Source organism: Neophocaena asiaeorientalis, unplaced genomic scaffold (genome assembly GCF_003031525.2).
Source record: "Neophocaena asiaeorientalis asiaeorientalis breed wild unplaced genomic scaffold, Neophocaena_asiaeorientalis_V1.1 scaffold299, whole genome shotgun sequence".
Classification (NCBI taxonomy): domain Eukaryota; kingdom Metazoa; phylum Chordata; class Mammalia; order Artiodactyla; family Phocoenidae; genus Neophocaena; species Neophocaena asiaeorientalis.
This window is the reverse complement of record NW_020172626.1, coordinates 460,143-481,222: the sequence shown is the minus strand read 5'-3', so window position 1 is coordinate 481,222 and position 21,080 is coordinate 460,143. Positions and strand designations below refer to the sequence as shown.

The following is a 21,080-nucleotide window of genomic DNA, read 5'->3' as shown; positions in this document are numbered from 1 at the left end:
AGAGGAATACTAGTCAGGTTTTTAATATTTCTACAATGTGCCAGGCAATGTGTTAAACATTTTCTCCTAATATAAATCTCCAGCAAGTCGGCCACTCCTAGTTCTAAAATTTTAAAAAGCGTGTTTATTTTATTAAATTAGCTTTGTAGGCTGTTTCATGGGTCACTTTGTAGATGTCAGAGGCAGCAGATTATGGTATTGTGAAAAAATTGTGATCATGAAGAAAAAAGTGCCCAAGAAAATAAGCTATTTTAACAGTGTAGTGATATATCATCAAACCAACATTTGAGAGGGAAGGTATGAAAGAACCTTATTTTTAAAAAATAAGAGGGCTTTGTGTAAATCATTAATTTTGAACTACCCTAAAGCCATTACATATAGTGTAATGTGTATCTGTACATATTTAATGAAGATATTTTTAAATAATGTTTTTACCCATATGATTTAGAGTCCTGCTGTCTTTTAGCAATTCCTTAAAAAATAACTAAAATAAGGTGATATCTCATTGTGGTTTTGATTTGCATTTCCCTGATGATTAGTGAGCATCTTATTATGTGTCTGTTGGCCATCTATATTTCTTCTTTGGAAAAATGTCTATTCAGATCCTCTGCCCATTTTTAATCAGATTTTTTTGTTGTTATTGAATTGTATGTGTTCTTTATATATTTTGGATATTAACTCTTTATGGGGTATATGACTTGCAAATATCTTCTCCCATTCAGTAGGTTGCCTTTGCATTTTGTAGATGGTTTCCTTCACTGTGGAGAAGCTTTTTAGTTTGATAACTCCCATTTGTTTTTATTGCTTTTGTTTCCCTTGCTTTTGGAGTCAGATCCAAAAAAGCATTAATAAGAATGATGCCAGCCCAGGACCAGATGGCTTCACAGGTGAATTCTATCAAAAGTTTAGAGAAGAGCTAACACCTATCCTTCTCATAAAAAAAAAAAAAAAAAAAAAAAAAAAAAGAATGATGCCAAGGAGCTTACTGCCTAAGTTTTCTTCCAGGAGCTTTATGTTTTCAGGTCTTACATTCAAGTTTTTAATACATCTTGAGTAAATTTTTGTATGTCACATAAGATAATGGTCCAGTTTTCCCAACACCATTTGTTGAAGAGACTGTCCTTTCCCCCATTGTATATTCCTGCCTCCTTTGTCATAAATTAATTGACCATCTATCTGTGGGTTTATTTCTGGGCTCTCTATTTAGATATCACCTTACACCTGTCAGAACTAGGACTATTAACAAAAAGACAATAACAAGTGTTGGCAAGGATGTAGAGAAAAAGGAACCCTTGTACACTGTTGGTGGAAATGTAAATTGGTGTAGCCACTATAAAAAAAAAACAGTATGGAGGGCCTTCAAAAAATTACAAATAGATCCACTGTATGATCCAGCAATTCCACTACTAGGTACCTAACCCAAGAAAACAAAACCACTAACTCAGAAAAGATTTAGGAACCCCTATGTTCAGTGCAGCATTATATCCAATAGCCAAGATATGGAAACAACCTAAGTTTCCATTAATGGATGAAAGGATAAAGAAGAGATGGTACATGTATATATAATAGAATACTACTCAGCCATAAAAAAGAATGAAATCTTGCCATTTGCAACAACATGAATGGATGTTGGGGGGTATTACACTAAGTGAAGTAAGTCAGAGGGAGAAAGACAAATGCCGAAGATTTCACTTATATGTGGAATCTAAAGAATAAAACACACAAACATACAAAATAAAACAAAACCCAGACTCACAAATACAGAGAACAGATGGTGGTCGCGGAGGGGGATGAAATGGGCGAAGCAGATCGAGAAGTACAAACGTGCAGTTATAAAATAAGTAAGTTATGGAGATGTACTGCACTGCACAGAAATACAGTCAATTATATTGTATTAACTTTGTATGGTGATAGATTGTAACTAAACTTAGTGTAGTGATCATTTCACAATGTATACAAATGTCAAATCACTATGTCCTACACCAGAAAGTAACATAAAATTGTATGTCAACTATACCTCAATAAAAATTTATATATAAAATGTACGTAGTAGATTTTTGAAAGAGCCAAAATAATATACTTTTATCATCAATATGATTTATCATTTTTAATTCGAATTTCCCTTTAGAAAGCTACATTTACCATGTAAAAATCAGAGACTGTTTGCTTGTGATGAATTACATATATAGAATTAAATACAGCAAAACTCCAACTAGGAAATTACCTGCATGGTTCTAATCCTGACTGCTTTTATTAGACCATGAAAGGAAGGTTAACTGGTAGGTCAAGGTAAGAAGTAATCATAAATAAATAACTGTGACCAGTGGTGGGAGATGTACCCACCAGGATCCTCTCATTCCAAAAGCTTCTCTCTTTCTACCCCAAGCTGTGCAAACCTATTTATTCCTCCTCCGTCACCACTGCCCAGCAGTGCGAAGGGTGAAATGTAGTAAGGGAAACCCACCATTAGACAGAGGAAACAAGACCTGTACTACAGAAATTTACAAAGACTTTACAAAGACTGAATTTCAAACACTTGCAGGGCGTTCAACTTTAATACAAAAAACCGAAAAATCTTGCATGGTACATTTGTGAACCATAAACAAGAACAGGATGCTAAAGAGGATTAGAGAACTTCAAAGCAGCGGGATAATGAAACAAATATTGGACTCTGAACAGAACCACATCAGAATCATTGCCATGAACCAAAGGAGCCAAAAACATAGTGAAAAGACAATGACAATTACTACATAACTACAAGGTAATTATATCTGCATTCAATTACCAGTCAACCAGCTATGTATCAGACACTGTCCTAGATCCTGGGGACCCTTAACATGAGACACGACCCCTGCTCCCAAGAAACACACATATTAGTGGAGAAACAGATATGTAAACACAGAATTAAATGCTGTGTGATCACAGCTATAATTTAACATTAATGAAATGAGAGTTGGCATGAATTAACAGTGATGAATATCAGGGATGATGGCTGTGTGTGTTTATGATTATGTATGTTTATTATTAAACATTTATTCATACAGTTCATTCCATGCTGTGGTTTCAGGTTTCAATCATTTTCCAGTAATTTTCCTTGTCAAATTTATGAAGGACACCACTTAAATATCACTTCCCAATATGGTTAAGAGAGCAATCGAATGGATGGATCCAGCAGTGACTTCAGACATACACACTGGGACCCAGAGGCATCCATGTGGGCAACACGCCTCACCAAGGTCCACTTCTTTTTGTGTGTGTCTTGTGTTAACAAGATCCAGCAAGAAAAGAATAACAATTCAGAGTCTAATTTAAGAAGTTGAATGATTTCTGAATCTATAATTTGCGGTATATAATGGGCTGCCAATTATATGGTCAGCATACATGAAAAGTGAATTTTAAAGCATCAGCACAGAATGTAAAGTGGAAGCACGATGAATTTCATAAGGGGACACATTAGATGACAAAGCAAGCTTTCAGAAGATGATAATAGCCATAAAAGACAATTAGAAGCATGCATGTTTATTTTATGGCTTTTTTCTAATTTCCAATGTTTCTTCAAACATTGCAATCATGATTTAGGAAGAACTAAATCCCCTCCTCTCAATAAACCCAATAAAACAAATCCCCTCCTCTCAATAAACCCAATAAAAATAATATTGCTAAACCATATCTAGACTGTTTGAAAGGGTACATCTTTTATATGTCAACAAGTTCTCTTAATGTAAGTTGCATAAGGGTTCATGACTGATGTGTTACAGCTCTGAGGTGGCAAAAATCACTGTCAAATGAAACTGCTCCTTAATTATCTGACCCCAGTATCAGCTCTCTCTGCTTCCCACCAGGGTCTATCTCACTCATCTGGTCAACTAAATGCTGAATGCCAGTATCAGGAAAACACAGACTGACTGCAGAGAGGAAACCATAATCTTGGAAAAGGTAAAAGATGACAGGCCTTGGAACTTCCCCACTCATATACAAGGCATTGGCAGATGAAGGTCTATCAGAGCTAGACCCATTCATGATGCAAGAAAAGAAAAATGACTAGAATGACAACGAGATAGGTGTTTCATAAGAGAACAGTTTCAATACCAGAGGAGTCTCTTGAGAAAATTAATGAAGCATTTGAATATTCTTTCAAAAAAATCTTTTTAAAATACTAGGAAAGTCAAACATGAAATAAGAATATCATATTGTTTCATCAGTCTTGTCATAAAATGTATGTCTCCACCCACCCCAAAAAAGACTAACTCTTTTTGAGATTCAAATTATTAACTGAAATAAAAACCTAAATTCTGTTACATATTAGATTAGCTAAAACAAACTAATAATATAACTTTTCATTTTACCAAGATAAAGTCCCAATCAAACTTTCCTCCTCTCCCACTTTTTATAAAATTTTGGTCTCCTTTCTAAGTGGATTCACTCTCAATGGTTGTCTTCCTAAACCACTTATCCTTAAATAACAAGAGCCATCTATAAATCAATTCAACCTCAAGGTAGTAGACAAATTTGTATCTACCGAATCACCTTGTGGAGAGGACAAAAAGAAATCAGGTCTCATCACAACCTGTGGAAGACTCACACTCATAAAATGACAAGAGAACATTACTCTGAGGTCAATACACTGTCAGACACAAACTGAATCAAATGTAGGCAGCAAGGAGATTCCAAAACCAACAAGAGGTGATTTTAAAATGGTCTTGTAGCACTGTATTTCTCCAAGTAAAAAGGTAATCAAGGTGTCAAATTTCAATTCTGTTTCTTTTTATTTCCTAAAACACAAAAATGATCCTGATCTTATGTCTTCCGACACCTTCATCTATTAATAATTCCCACTCTTTTATTGTGATTTTTTTCCAGATTTGAGAGATCAGTTCCAAACAGTCCTATCAAGGACATAATGCTGAATAACTAAATGACATAATGTTTACGGATACTCCCTTATCCATGTTCAGTATGACGCCAAAGAATTAGTTATCATGACAATACTATCGATCAACCCAAAAGCAGACTGAGCATGGTCCTGTTCTAAGAAATGAATCAGTCACTCTGATTAAACAGCTAACAAACTTCTTTCCAAGAACACGGATCACTGCCCTACAATTACCTTCAGTAGAATATGTGGTGGAATGTTTTAAATGTTGGATAAGATATATGACTGAGATATAATACATGATACTAATCAAAAGCAGAACTTCAAATATGACCACGTAAACTACAGATCTTCTGTGGTACAGTCACTATGTAAATGCTGACCGCAAGCCTAATTTCTACTATCAACTCACTTTTTAAAGGACAAGCAGCAAAACCAACTTCACGTAAAGAATGTGCTAAACTTGTACCTGAGTGGATAGAATATTACATGGTGATGAGGAATAGAAACTTTAGAATCAGTCTGCCTATTTTCAAATTAAACTCTGCTCTCTGTTAGTTGTAAGAACTTGGTTAAGTTATATAGCCCTCATTTTAAAAAGCTGTGTAGTGGGGATTATAGTACTGGGTTGGCCAAAAAGTTAGTGCGGCTTTTTCCGTAACACCTTATGGGGAAACCCGAATGAACCCTTTGACCAACCCAATACTTCAGCAAACTTTTCAGAGAGACTCACCAGGATTGCCTACAGTGGAGGATCAGCATTTCCCCCAAAGGAAATTGGTTGATGGACAATCAAGGGCCCCTGCCCTCCCCTGAGCAAATTTACCCATGCAAGATCGGTGGAATCTCGGATTTTGATCTTGAATCTTGAATGGAGTAACGTAAGGATGGAAAAAATGACTAGCGCCTATTCGTTTTAGCTAGGGCACTGATAAGACCACCAAAGAGCTTCAACTGCCTAGATACCCTTTCGAGTCTGAGAGGGTAGCTTTTCTGTTGATTCCATGAGCTACTCAATATCTTTTAAATTAATTTTCCTTTTATTTTCTGTTGCTTGGAACCATATAACCTTAAGTAACATAAACTTAGGTGCATAAATTAGACAAATAAAGGGGATTTCTCAAGGGTGAAATCTAACGGCTGAACCAAAGCTTTAAAATACTACCTGTTATCTGCAGAGCCTTTTACAGTGTTCAAAGCACTTTCATTTATTTCATTGACCCCTGTAATATCCCAAACTGTACGCCGAAGAGATCTGGTGCTTCATCCCCATACTAAGGGTTCCAGACTGGAAACCAAACCTGCACAAAAGCCAGGCTTTTTTCATTATATCATATGATTTGAGAACAATAAATTTCAATTGCTTGTTTACTTAAATTCAATATAAAGGAATGTAGTGATAATTTAGCAGCACAAAATACCAGAGAGGCAAGTTACCGGAGAGATTTTACTCCCCTTCATTTGATGAGTGGGGAAATAAGACCCTAGATAATTAAGTGACATACTTGAAATAATAATCCACCAAAAGTGGAAATAATGCAAAGTCATGGTGTATCAGACTCAGATCTCCATTTAAGAGAATTTTAGTTACTGGAGCAAGAGTGTCAACTCTAAGATAGTCCTAAAAGGTCCGCAGGTGCTCCTGGAAGGAGTTAGAGAGCTGTTACCCAACATTAGCTCAAGGCTGCTAACCTCCACAACTCTTGAAGGAACTCTCTGTTCTGTGACTGTCATGCCATCAGACATTTGTCCTTGGCCTTGTCTTAACCTCACGAGAGTCGCTCTGAACATACATAAAGCTGCCTGTAAGCTGAGCAATAATCCCTGTTAGCGATTCACAGAAAGCCCTAACCATTCCCACTCCCTTCCAGGGCCTGAATTCATCCTATATGGCTGCATCCCTCCCTTTGATCTGTGCACTTTTGGAGTCTTACCAGATAGCAGATCCTCCTAAACTTCCCAGAAGGGACCAGGCCTGAGTACTATTAACAGCTTTCCCCCATCTCTCCAAGGTGGTGGACTGAGATGTGAAATCAGGTTCTTATCACGAGTTTCCAATCAACTGGCTGGACCCTGCTCCAAGCTGCATTCCCTCAAAGTACCAAAACTCCCAAGTCACTGTATGGCTGTGTCTTACGCACTCATTTTCAAATCCTACTCAAGTAGAATTTGTGTTGCCTCTCTTTTTGGAACCCGACCTTCATTTTATCTCCCCTGTGCCCACTGGAACTGTGGTCACATCAGATTTCCTCTCACCAGTCTCCTTTGTCCCCAGGCTCCATTTTTCTCTCCCACTCCAAGTGCTGTAAACCCACCCAGGCTGGTGAGGTTGAATCACCCACCGCTATAGGCTACAAATGACATAGTATGGACCACATAGCACTCTTCCTTTGAGTAACCGGCCATGAACAGTGCAAAAAATAGCAACACTTTTTAAGGATTCTCCCATTTCTAAAGGAGACTCAATTTTTAGGATATACTGATACATGAGGAGGAAACAAAATTATGACAGATTCCATTTCCCTAGAGAACCTAAAAGAGTTTTATTTTGGTCAAAGGCCTGGCAGAAGTCACTGACAAATCCTGCAATTTAAAACAAGTTCGGTTTTTCTTCTGATGTTTGAGTGACAACAGAATGGCAAAAGCAAACTTTCATCTATTTTTCTCAGCCCAGCAGGACAACTGCCCCCAGGAAAGGAATTATCATTATGAATCAACTGTAAAACACACAACCATTTTAATTGATTGAAATAAGTAGCATTCATGCTGAAATAAGGGGTCGCCCTGAACACTTGAAATGAAAGAATATAGATGAGGAAGAAACTAAGTCAGTCAGCATTTTAAAAGATTAATGGCAAAGAATGGATAAATAGGAGCATTCCCTGGGGTCAATGTTTGAGGTTTCTTTGCAAATCTGAATGGATGTAAGGTTATATCTAAATGGAAACCAACACTGAAGATAAGAAATGTATCAGTCAATTATATAGCCCTAAAGATAAAAGCAATCCCCTTGATTTGTGTGATACAATATTTGGTTGGACATTTTAAATCTTCTTTACACTTTCAAAATATTATCTTAATTGCTTACTTTATAACCACAAGAAAGTATCCTAGTTGAAAGCTCTTGATCATGTAAATTAAGTCAATTTAAAGAAAGAATTGTAGTTTAGCCTTTACATAGTGCTAAAGTAATATAGGGCTCCAACTCCATGAAATAACTGGGATACAAATTACTGTAGCTGAAAACATATTACAGATTCTGAATATCACTCTTCGTTTGCTTTTTTGTCATTTAAAAAAATCTTTCTTTAGCGAATCATGAAACCATAAAATTTTTCATCTTGAGTGGACCTTAAAAATCATGTCATGGCCAGTTCCTTCATGTTAGAAATGAAGAAGTTCAAATTTAGAGAGATGAAGTGGACTTAAAATGAAATTCATCATCAAATACCTAACTTAGAGTCTGAAAATAATAATATCACAGCACAGGTTCGGAGCCTTACTCCCCTTCTTTACTCTCTCCAGGACTCAGGCTACGATTATGTATTACTGACCAAAGTTAAGACAGGAGAAAGATTTGTCATGATGCACAAATACTGAACTATTTAAGCTTACAACACACACAGTTTTGATTGGCTCTATCGTAAAGCTTTCAGGTTGAAGTTAAGTCAATTAACTGCCCCTTTAAAGATATTTAAAAAGAATAATGACAGCACTTTTCGGAAACAGTCAGAGCCCTCTAGCATTACCTAGGAAAACGACCATTTATGGTTCCATCCAACGCCAGTAACTCTACGCACAGCAGAAGACAGAACAAAACTATTTTAAGCTCAGTCGTTGAGTACAATGACTGTACCTCCCAGCCTTCAATGTGAGACTGCCACTCCTCTAAAACTTCCAACTTCTCCATCTGTCTCTTGGCCTCGTTGATGTTGGAACAGACGGCTTTCATGGCTTGGAGGGCTTCCATCACTGCTGCATAGTCACTGTGTTTCCTTGGAGTCCGCTTCAGTAACTCCTGTTTATACACAAAAAAACAAACCGCCCTTTGATCTTCAGCTTTCTGGGACAGCAGGTTCAGACTGACCAGGAAATGAAAACTGCAAAGTCCGTGAGAGCCAATTTCAGAAGTGACATCACAAACTCCACCAAATTAAGATCAAAAACAAAAGGCTGCATCAATGAATAAGCGTTACCCCCTGCACACTTTGCATTCACTTTAATGTTTCCCTCAAAACGATGTTTTTTCAAAAAACTAAATTAGGCATCTCCTTTGGAATTGTCAAATATCTCACCTACTGCATGTAATTTTTTATAAGTTTGAGCTTTGCTCCAAAAGGAGGACATCTTTATATGTTGATTTCATTTTCCTAGAGCCTTTAAAAGAATAGTAAATATTTAAATGAATATGTCCTATAATTTCAAAAACAATTTAAGTTCCTTATTTTCTAATATTTTTTGAGAAACTATAAAAATGTCATAAATAAAGCAAATTTTTTAAAGTCTTATACTCTAGTAAAATAAACAATTTATAAATTCCACAATACTCCATCATTAAAGGAGGAATTTATGCCGTGTTTGCCAACAACTCAGGTTCATTCTCTGCAATGAATGAACTTCCATACACCTTTCAACAGCTTTCTTTTTGCTTTTATTTTCTTTTTATTTTTTTTCCATTCAGGATATCAGAACTAGAATAATCTTTAACCTTATAAAAGGTCTTGTTTAGAAGCACAAAATTAAACATCTTCACCCACTGTCTAGACAGTTGTGACCACATTACTTTTTAATTAGTCATTTGTTTCTTTACTACAGTTGCTATCATCATGTAATTAAAACAATTACAGAAAACCTGAGGCAAGTCTTTAAAAGAATTTTCTTAATTGTTAACATACAGTGGGAAAATATGCAGTTGTTGTTATACTCTCTTGATGTCTGTTATTGTTGAAATTTCTGCCATAAACTTTGACCCTGCATTCAAAATATTCACACTCTATAGAACTAACACCAAAAGAATGCACATTATGGGCTTCCCTGGTGGCGCAGTGGTTGAGCGTCCGCCTGCCGATGCAGGGCATAAGGGTTCGTGTCCCCGTCCGGGAGGATCCCACATGCCGTAGAGCGGCTGGGCCTGTGGGCCATGGCCACTGGGCCTGTGCATCCGGAGCCTGTGCTCCGCGGCAGGAGAGGCCGCAGCAGTGAGAGGCCCGCATACCGCAAAAAAAAAAAAAAAAAAAAAAAAAAAAAGAATGCACATTACATCACTCCCAAGAGCAGGCTTAAATAGTTATGCTGGATCACAAATCCATAAAGGAGACATGCAGGCTTCTGCAGAGACTCTCAAGTGTAGAATTATTTGTAAATTACGTGAAGTGGCGAAGGCAGCCTGCAGTCTATGTGCCCGGTGGGTATCTCTGGAGTTGAGACATGAATTTAGATAATGTGAGACAGCAGGAGAAATGACTAGTAATAATCTGTCAGTTACTTGCTATGAACCTTGTGCTGATTGGCCAAACCCAATAATTCCAGGTTCCACAAATAAGACCAACGTATCTTTTCTTTAACACACGGCCTAATCCCCTAATGTTTTTCTCTGAATAAATAAAACCATTGCAGATCATCCCAGAATACCAGCTCAATTTTTCAGCCAATGGTACAACAAAGAAAACCATCAACACCAATATATCTACTACACAAGTAGTTTTCTCCTGTTTCTTTGTGAAGATAATCTTCCAAAAAAAGGGAAAAGATGTCATTCCTCTAATTCTTGAAGATGCTCTGAATCGACCTCTTTCTTCCTAAGCAAGGATATGTCCATGTTCCTATCTGTGAGGTCACCTGAGGTCATCCTTCACCAGAAAGGAGTTGATTTAGAACAACCACTTAACTTGATATGTTTCTCTTAATATCACTATCCTTCTGACTCTTAAAACAAACAAACCCTCGGGATTCCAAAATCAGGGCTAGGAATAACTGGAGTGATGAGAACGCATGCAATCTGAGTCACCAAGTCAGAGGTCTGAAGGGACTCCCAGAAAGATGGGAGTCACATTTGCACCAATCTTCCCATGCCAAAGCTCTGCAGACCTGGACATCCCTGTGCCAGCTTCTCTCTACATTAGCTAACCAAGCAACTTTAACTTGTTTTTTTAATAAGAAGAAATCCTTTCCAAAGTAAATTTTCACTGAGACCTAATTTATGCAACTGACAAAACCTGTAGTGAAAAAATGCATTTTAGTTCAAATTCATAACATTTATTTCTCAAAAAGTAAATCAGTAAGAACACCAGTTAGTATGTCTATAACATTTCTGAGGTTTTTTTTAAATTTAGAAGCTAAGAAGTAGTTAATATATTAAAAGAATCAAATATACATGAGTAATAATGGCTAACATTTATGGAGTACATACTATGCTAAATGATGCGTATAAAACACCTCAATTAATTATTAGGTATTCCTTTATGTATATGCATACACATGTATACACAGAGATATACATATGCATACATATATACATTCTTTTAGATATATGTTATAATTTCATCATGTCATCATCATCTTTTCTGTTTCATAAATAAAGCCCATGACTTTTAGAGGTTAGATTATAAGCTCAGTCATGCAGCTAGTAAGCAGAAGGCATAGGATTTGAACTCAGAACTCAAATGTTCAACCACCACCCCAAACTGTCTATTCAGATGCTACATTTCCAAAAAACATCCTTTCCAGAACTGCTGTTCTAATCTATTCATAGACCCTTGCAGTATAGGCAGTAATTAGTATATTATAATATGTTTCTGATAATAAAACTTTTGGTCATTGTAATGAGGCGATGGACCTACGACCGTAAGACATTTCCTGTTTTCCAGAGGCAGTGTTGTCTTAGCACTGTCTTTCCACTTTCTATCATTTATTATCCCATGTGACCCACACCATTCCCTGTAATAATGATTTAAAAACCAGGCTCTGAAATTATGTAACTTGGCCTTAACTTCATTAGCGTCAAGAAGTCACCAATGTTTGGGGAAATGAAAAAAATATATACCAACAACAAATTTACTTAAGATAAGGAACCCTGTAGACAAAGCGCTATATAAACTGATCATAATGTACTTAATGGGATCTATCTTGAAACTAATGCATTTATGCTGAAGGAAACTCAAACAAGCATATTTTTTACAAAGAGCACTAAAAGTGTTTTCCGAGGACATTTGCTTCCCACTCTCTATATAAATTACCGACAAAATAGCTATTTTCCCCAATAACTATATTTGCCTTTTCTTTGGAATGTCACACTATTTAAAAGAAATTTTTTTAAAGATCATCAGCAAAAATATGCAGGTACAAGGGAAATGCAACAATGAAGTAAACACATAAAGTACCTTCAAAAGGAGAGGGTACTTGCATATTCTTTGTATTGGTGTTACTAAGTATCCTTCCAGGGGGACATCTGTGTTCTTCCGTCCTCCAAGTAGCATGCAGTTCTGGGGTGGAAATAAAGACAATTATGTACATTTTAAAATTAAGCCTGAGGTGGTGAAACTTTCTTCTATCATAAACTTTTCTGCTGAAAACCTGTGAAAGCATGTCTCTATATAGCTTCTCTCTGAGAAAAGCACATTCAGTCACAAAGAAAGTTTACAGGAGAAAAAGGAAATACTTTTGCCTTTCAGATTAGTTAGCAACCAAAATGTGTTTTGAATCTTTATCTTGAAAATGAATTCACATATATTCACCTGAGTATGAAGTCTGAGGAAAAAGAAAGAGACAGAGATGGAGGAATGAATTAATGGCTAGATGGATGGATGGATGGATGTACTGATGAAAGAATGTTTTGACGGATGAATAAACAGATGTACACATACGTACATACATCCTGCTTATAGGGGGAGGTCATGTGGTGTTGCAGAAGATCAGGACTGAGGACAACTGCGTTCTACCCATGCTCTGCCACTGGCCCGTGATGCAACTTGGACGGATTTCAAAATTCTAATTTTCCTCTCTGTACAACTGGCCTGTTTCAATCCAGTGATCTCTAAGTCACTTCAAGCTATAATACCTCACCAATGACACTGGCCAGGCAGTCTCAGGGAAGGATGTCAGATATGATCTCCACAGAGCCAAGATGGAAGGAGAAAACTCAAAATCAGCAATCACAGTGAGACGAAATAGAAGCAGCTTCCATTTACTGCAAGTAATGGTCAAGGGAATCGACTCTGATAAGTACAGCCTTGATCCTCTGAAACCAGGTCTTTATTTTGTGGTTTAAGCAGCAACGCAAAAAAAAAAAATTAAAATTAAGATGTTAGAAGCAATTTTTTAATTAAAAAACTTTAAAAAACAGATTTTTTTTCTTTGGCCACGCCACGCGGTTTGTGGGATCTTAGTTCTCTGACCAGGATCGAACCCGGGCCCTCGGCAGGGAAAGCTCCAAGCCCTGACTACTGGACCGCCAGGGAATTCCCTAAAATAACAGACTGGAGACTTATGTCAAAACCTGTTTCTGCAGTGCCTATCAGGGTGACCGGCACAGAGGAAGCCGATAATAAATATTTGACTAAGGAAGAAAAGAGCTCTTCAAACATCATACTGATAATTTATAACCTTTATACCACTATTTTTTAAAATACTGTCCTACATTCCTTGAGAGGAGAGACCGAGTGCTGAGTGGGAAAGGAAGCAAAAGGAAGAGTGATGGAAGCAGACCAGCCCCCCACTGCCCTGAGCAACTGAGTTCAGCTCCAATTTGTTCAACCAACTCGGCAAAACCAGCACCATGACTTTCACTTCACCAGAAACCTTAGAAGACACAGCAGCAAAGAAGTGTCTCATTCAAACAGGCTCTTTGGGGGTTTCAACCCCTACTGCAATCAGGTCATCAAAATACTCTTTCCACCTGTGTATGGTACTGTCCCCAGAGGAACCCTATGTAACACAACTATCTACATCCCATTCTATTTCCAGTGATGTTTCAGTGTCCCCGTATGAGTGAGCACTCCTTTTAAATGTGGCCACCCCCTCTACCTAGCCCTGGGCTGAAGCACCCTGAGGAACACATGACTGTCTAACCCCCTTTTATTTCCTTATCTATTAGTACTGTATAGATTACAAACTCTCTTCATAACAGCCACTTTATTTCTTTCACTTTTATTGGAGTAGAGTTAATTTACAATGTTGTGTTAGTTTCTGCGTATAGCAAAGTGAATCAGTTATACATATACATGTATCCACTCTTTTGTAGATTCTTTTCCCGTATAGGTCTTTACAGAGTATTAAGTAGAGTTCCCTGTGCTATACAGTAGGTCCTTATTAGACTGGCTTATGAGAGCCAGCTTTCTCCTTATGTAGACAGACAGAATGTTCCCTAAAGAAGCTGCTAGAGATTCCACTGATCCTAAAAACTTACTCAGGTGACAGTATATGCAAGTAACCAAAAATATAATATCATCACCCCAAATATGTAAATCCTTAATGTTTTTCAAAGGGTCATCGTTATTCTCCCCATTTTATGAGTACGGAAAATGACATCAGACATGTAATGAATTTCCTCAAGTCATCCAGGTAATTAGTGGCCACTTAGTGCCAAGGCAAGAACTATAAAAGCCAGGGTCTTCCTACCAGACTATGCTGTAGGATCTTGTAAAAACCAGCACTCTGGAATTGTGACATTTATTTAGTGGAGAGCCAGCTCTGCTGAGAACAGAGTGCTCTCAATAAGACAGCAAAGTTCTGATAGTTCAAAGAGAGCCCCGTTGGTCCAGGGGCACAGGAACTTCCTCTGGCCATGGCAGAGAGAAGAGATGAGTAAATTCTCTTCCCCAAAACAACTGTTATACTGAGCAAAACTGTAAAAAAAACCCAACAATTTAAGGGCTCTGGTAATCAACTGAAGTCAAACAACAAACTGAGAAATGTTTATTCATGAAAAACTGCTGAACTTCAGGTAAGAACAGGGGAGTTGGTGGCATTCTTGCCTGGGCTCCTCCCATCCTGCCCCTACGTGCCCCCAGCCCCAGGGCCATCCTCAGCTCATCCTGCATGGTAGCCCTGTCACAGTAGCACTGGCCCTGCAAACCTGCTACCAGAGAGGACTGCAGAGGGCAAAAATCCCACACCCAGGAGTGATGTCAATAAAATTAGCACACTGTCCAAGAAAAATGGGGAGCGCTCACATTTCTGCTAGCCTGAGATTGCAGTCCAGGGCAAACGTCAGACTATGCACGTGCAGAGAGGACCTGAGATGGCCCCAGGAGAAAAAAAACCCAGATCTGACTTGAAAACTGCCTGGCCTGTGAATGTGTCGCCCGCAACACTCACACACAGACCCACAAATCATGGATTATGATGTTCGATCACCTCTTTCAAATCCCCAGCTGACCACTAAGTTAACCAGTCAGAGGAGTGACCCCTAAAAAGAAACGCTAAGCTATAAAACAAAAACTGAGCAAACACAGCAGCTGCGTATACAAAAGACACAGATGCTCAAATTAAATCGAGACAAGTTCCTGAAAACGAAACCAACAAAAAACAATAACCAACCTGAGGGAAATAAACTTCCTAAGTTAAGATGCATATTGTAGTCCCTAGAGCAATTACAAAAAAAAAAAAAAAACTAAACATAAACTTACTCTGATCCAGCAATTCTACTCTTAGTATTTACCCAAGAGAATGAAAATGTATGTCCACACACAGACTTGTACATGAATATTCATAACAGCATTCTTCAGAATTGCCCAAACTTGACATTTCCTGACTTTACTAAATCTCTCTCTCTGAAATGACATCTCATATGTAGGATCTTCAAGGTCCATCATTATCACAGTCAATTGTTGACCCAATGTTCATAAACTGGCAAACGGATAAACAAAATACAATGGAATATTATTCAGCAATAAAAATGAAGAGAATGTGGATACATGCCACAACAAGGATGAACCTCACAATCATTTTACTCAGTAAAAGAAGCCAGGCATCAAAAGATTATATTGTACAAATCATTTATACGGAATCTCCAGAAAAGGCAAACCTCTAGAGATCGAAAGCAGATCGATGATTGCCTGGAGCTAATGGTGCGAGTGGAAAAGAGCTGTAAATGGGCATTGTATTTTTCATTTTAAATGAGCTGATCCAGGCTCTAAAACTGGATCGTGGAGATGTCTGTTCCACTCCACAATTCGTTAAATATCACTGAATTCTATTTACAGTGTGGTTCTCACTGGCAATTACAATGTCCAAGAAACTGTCAAACTATGCATTTATTTGTACGATCCTGAAGAAATTAAATACAGATTCTTGCGCTTTTTATGAACACTGAATATGGAACGTATGTAGGAGAAAAGTCAATCTTGAAAATTCTTTTCTACCATCCCCATGATGCATTTCCTTCCTGTCACTGCCCTACTTAGAGCTCTCTCAGCAGAAGTAAATGAAGCTCTAGGGAGCTGAGGGATATAAAAGCAACTGTGAACTCTGGCATAAATGTCTTCGCTCACTAAGAACCTGCGGTTTCACAACTCATAATCAACCAGGAGAGGGCATGACAGTGTTTCCCCATAAACAAGCTTCTCCCAACTCTCACTTCTTTTAATTTCGTTCATTTCATTTGTGTGTGTGTGTGTGTGTGTGTGTGTGTGTGTGTGTGTGTGATTTTAAGAGCATATATAGAGAGAAATATAGTTGATTTACAGTCTCACTTCTTACTTTTCTCAAATGACTCTCTAGCTTCCTAGCAGGGATATGTTAAAAACAGATGTCGTACAAGCACTTTTTACACCACACGGATGCTATTCCTCGGCTCTCAGTGGGGCTATCAACAAATAATAGTATACAGTGATACGTAAATATATACTTACCAAAAGAAATGTCCGGATTGTTCTTATTTTGTTAAGTTCAAAAAGCAATTTCTGTGCCTTCTCGTGATTACTACAATATTCGTCGTAGATACGAAACTTGTCTTTCTGTGAATTCAAGTAAGAATAAGTTAGTCATTTTATTAGCCATTTTGAAATTTTAAGTGTGAGTTTATGAACAAACTTTATTAAATGTTTACTATGTTTCAAGAGCTATACTATGTGTATACATAAGTATGTTTCATTTATTTTCCCTGATCCACGAAGAACGGTCTAGGAAAGGAGACAGACTTATATTAATTACAATCCAATATGACGTATGCAATAAAAATTAAATGAACGACGTGGTAGCAGATTACAGAGAAGAGAGTACTTAGCTTTGCTGGGAGGATTCAGACACAGCTTTAAAAAAGATGTCATATGTGGGCAAGATACAGAGACATAAATCCATGATTCCCTAGCAGGGAGAGGGAAGAAAGTATTTTTGGTGGAGGGAAAAGCATGTACCAGACCATAGAGCAACAGGACATAGTACCCTGCAGGCCATATGCACCAATCTGGACAGTTGTGTTTAAGAAGGACACTGACAAAGTGGAGAAGAGTCAGCAACAAGCGACTGAGATAATGACAGACCCTGAAGATGTTACATCTGAGAGGTCATCTCAGAGAGAGAGATTTGTTAGTACATAAAAGTAAGGAATGGTAGCTACTTCAAATAGCTGTCCTATTTATTGTAAAGGATTTACAACTCTTTGTCGCTCCAAAACACAATACTAGGACCACTGGGTGGAAATTTCAAGGGTCATGATGGGCAGTGATAGGCAGATTCAGGATTAATATAGAGATTTTCTAACAATTAGAGCTGTAACTAAAAGTGATCAAGTAAAAACAAGATCAACAACCTTCACAGATCCTATAGAAGGGATTCTTTCATAAAAGGAGAAATTTCACACCATCTTGATCTCTAAAGCTCCCTTCCAACTGTAAGATTTTCTCCAAGTATCTATGATCAATATCTATCAAATATCCCAGTAAATATATCCCAGTAAAAGAGGCAGACACAGAAAATGTAGTGACTGAACAGTGGAACAGAAGTGTGTCCTCTAAAATTTCAAAGACGTGTATTTAGAAACACAGAGTGCTATTTCATACAGCCAGGAGAAAATGTATTGAATTACTTATTTCAAGAGATGGGATAAACCAGAAGAAAACAAACTTCAGAAACAGTTTAACTAAATTCATGGCTGACAGATTCATAGTGTGTTACTGAGGAAATGGATGTCAGGGTGCAAGATTCCCATGTACAGCCCGGCACTGAGATAGCAACTACTCCAGCTGGCAGGAGATGTGCATTCTTTCATGAAAGGGAACAGTCTGGATTAAGTGGATACAACACACGTGGTTTATAGTTTTGCCCAACGAAACCTTGATCTTCCTATACCCAAGGAGTCTCTCCCTTTAATATAATTATTTTTATGGAATATTTTCTGATTCTAAAAATAACATTTACAGAGTCTGCTCACCACATACAGAAATATAGATCTAGGAACTCCATATCATTACTTTATAAAAGACTGGAAATCAAAAATAAATGAAAATTGATTTCTATGACAAAATACTCCTATACATTTTTAAATAAAACACTAATTGCATAGCATTTTGATAAGTAAATGGATTCAAACTGGTATTCTGAAAATTAGCATCAGCAGAGTGGTCGAAATAGCAGCATTATTTTTCTTTTGTCAGTATGAATGCCCTTTCGTTCTGAAAACGATTTTCACCGTTACCGGTGGCTTTGTACCTTGCAAATCGATTGCATAAATAATTTCAGCTAGCATGTGCAAAGGGATGAAAATGATCATACAAGCATGACATATAATTTGAAATAACCAACTACTGGCTTGTTCTTCTTCGGCACTGTTCAGTACAAGCCTCTGAGAAAAATTCAGATGCAGGCATATGTGTACCTAGAGGGACCAGGTCTGTTCACCTCCAGGTTAGTCACAAGTCGATTAACAAGGGAACGTTTTGACTAATAAAAGGCTCATCGCATCATTGTAAAAGTAAGGATTTTCTGCCTCAAAAGAGAAATGCTCTATGTTTGAGGGAAACATAAAAATCCATTCATTATGAAACAGCCTGAATATTCATTAGAATTCAAAGCTACAGAGGATGCAAAAAACTAACTCGTTGGGAAAAAGAAAAGCCTGTTTATTCTTCGCTGAATAAAATGGATGATGTGAGGCCCTCTCCCCTTTTCTGGCTCTAAGTGGAAGATTTCATTGGCCTTAAAAGACCCCAAACTTTTGGTGTCAGATTTTACTTCTAATGCTGAATTCCCACATACTACTGTTCCAGAAGTGAAACTTGAAATTTTAGGGGGAAAAGCTTTTAAAATAAACAGAAATTGATCCTACAAAGTGAAGAAAGCAGGTTCCCACTTCTTGCTGAGCATTAGGTTCTGGATGTAAACATTCCTCCACGACTTTTAAGAATTCTTTATGTACTGCAAGGATATCTTCAATGTTTGAGAACAGCATCTGTAAATAAATGTGTAAGTGCAATAGTGAGGCAAGTTTTTAAAAAATTCTATGGGAGTGGAGTATTTTCAAGTTGAAAATGTCGGTGGAGAGTTGTCCTTCCCACCCCCCCACCCCCGGCTGGCAGAGCACCCATTCTGTCTGGACATCCTCTACCCTCCCACACAATTCTGGGAACCGGGAACCTAGTTCCGGCTCTCAGGACAATCCTGAGTAACTGAACCCAAGCATGGTCATTGTCCCACCCCACTAAGGACAGCGGGCTGCAGGTAAAACAGTGCGGGCAGAATGGCTGGCAGGCTCTGGGGGAAGGGCTTCTTTGCCTATAGAAGTCCCTGCTATGGGAATCAAAGTACCTTCATGTCCCTTTGAGTAACAGGTGTCTTTTGCTTGCAACCAAAAGCACCCAAACTAAAACACTCCATGGTAAGGAGAATGTAAACATTACTATTGAATTTAATGGGAAACAGATGTGTCTATAAAATCCTTGGGAATTATTTTCCGTAAAATAAAACAGCAAGTTGGCATCCAAAATAAATATCAATGATGATTTATACAGTTTCAATGAATAATGACTAGAGCACAATTAATTTTCATTTACCATCCCCCCCTTTTTTCCCCCAAACTCTTCACAATTTTCCTTCCCTACGGTTTAAAAGGAAATGCTTATACCTTTGTGAGCTGAAGATACTGTGTGGACGTTTTCTGCCCCAGTGGACCCTTCAAATCGTTTGCTCTCCAGGGGTCAGAGACTAGAAGCCGCATGTGCCCACATCCTGCCGCCCAGGCCCTCTAGCAATTCCCTCACACATGGTTCAGCTCCTTTCCCCTCGAGAGACATGAAGGTTCTTGGACTCGGGGTTATCTTTTTCCTCCTTTCAAACGTTTCCAAGGTCTTGGCAAAAATTCCTCTCTGTCTTCTACACCATCCTCATAACCCCCGTTTCTTTTCCCAAACCCTAGTTTCCCTTTTTCTCATTGCTGGCCACACAATGACTGGTGACTGGTACAGAACTTATCCCGGAAGTGGAGACAAGTTGACGAGCCCTGAGGCAACATCCCACAGGTAACATTTCATCTGAGGGGACCTTGTGCTGGTGTCGAGGGCACCTCCTCACCTTCACCGTTTCTTCTGTTACATTTTTGTCAAGTTTCGACGCAGCGCACTGGTTCATCCGGTGTAAGAATGCCTGCAGAAAGCAGGAAAAGATACTATGAAGGCAACACTGGACTAAATCAAATGAGCGTTGATCTGAATTAATTGTTTTTTATAAGAAACCAAAGTTTAAAAATCCAATAACTGTCGAGCATAACAGTTTTGTTGTATAAGGCAGAAATCTTGTGTGTTGCTTCTCCTACCTGGGAATTATATTTCCTTTATAGTTTGGGGGCAGGACCAAAAGTGATCACGTAGATATGAATTAAACGTATCCACCAAGATCTCAAAGTTCTGCGGTAAAACACACAGAGTCAAATGTTTCCTAAACTTCTAAGTCTTGTGAAGCACAAAAGACCAAAATCTAGCCAAAAATGGGATTTCTAATACAAACAAAAGGGCCAGAAATTCTAAAGGGAGCCCTTTAGAAGTGAGAGAAATTGAGGAAGTGAGGGAGGAAGGGAGAAAGAAAGGGACCTTCAAGAAGGAATGGAAGAATTTCCCATCCCCTCTTGCCCCATTCAAGTTTTAGGAAGCCAGAATTTGTATTTCTGGGAACAGGTCTGAGCTCTCCACAGCCCTATGGTAGGCAAATGAGTTCATTTGTATTTCAAAGATCTGGACTCTTCCTGATGGCCATTAAGCCCATGACTAAATAAGCTATT

The 21,080-nt window shown here is 38.1% G+C and overlaps 1 protein-coding gene across 2 annotated transcripts in view; it reads right to left on the bottom strand.

Moving 5' to 3' along the window:
• PREX2 (phosphatidylinositol-3,4,5-trisphosphate dependent Rac exchange factor 2) overlaps positions 1-20,443 on the bottom strand; it is a 207,302-nt gene extending 186,859 nt beyond the window's left edge. The window contains exons 1-5 of one of the 2 annotated variants that reach the window (XM_024739018.1): positions 20,378-20,443; positions 19,137-19,259; positions 16,723-16,827; positions 12,253-12,354; positions 8,730-8,891 (exon numbers count right to left, since the gene is read on the bottom strand). In XM_024739018.1, coding sequence (XP_024594786.1) covers positions 8,730-8,891; positions 12,253-12,354; positions 16,723-16,827; positions 19,137-19,259; positions 20,378-20,434 — 549 coding nt within the window. In that variant the 5' untranslated portion in view covers positions 20,435-20,443. The remainder of the gene's footprint in view (positions 1-8,729; positions 8,892-12,252; positions 12,355-16,722; positions 16,828-19,136; positions 19,260-20,377) is intronic. The other variant, XM_024739017.1, reaches the window with a different exon arrangement.
• Positions 20,444-21,080: the final 637 nt, after the last annotated feature.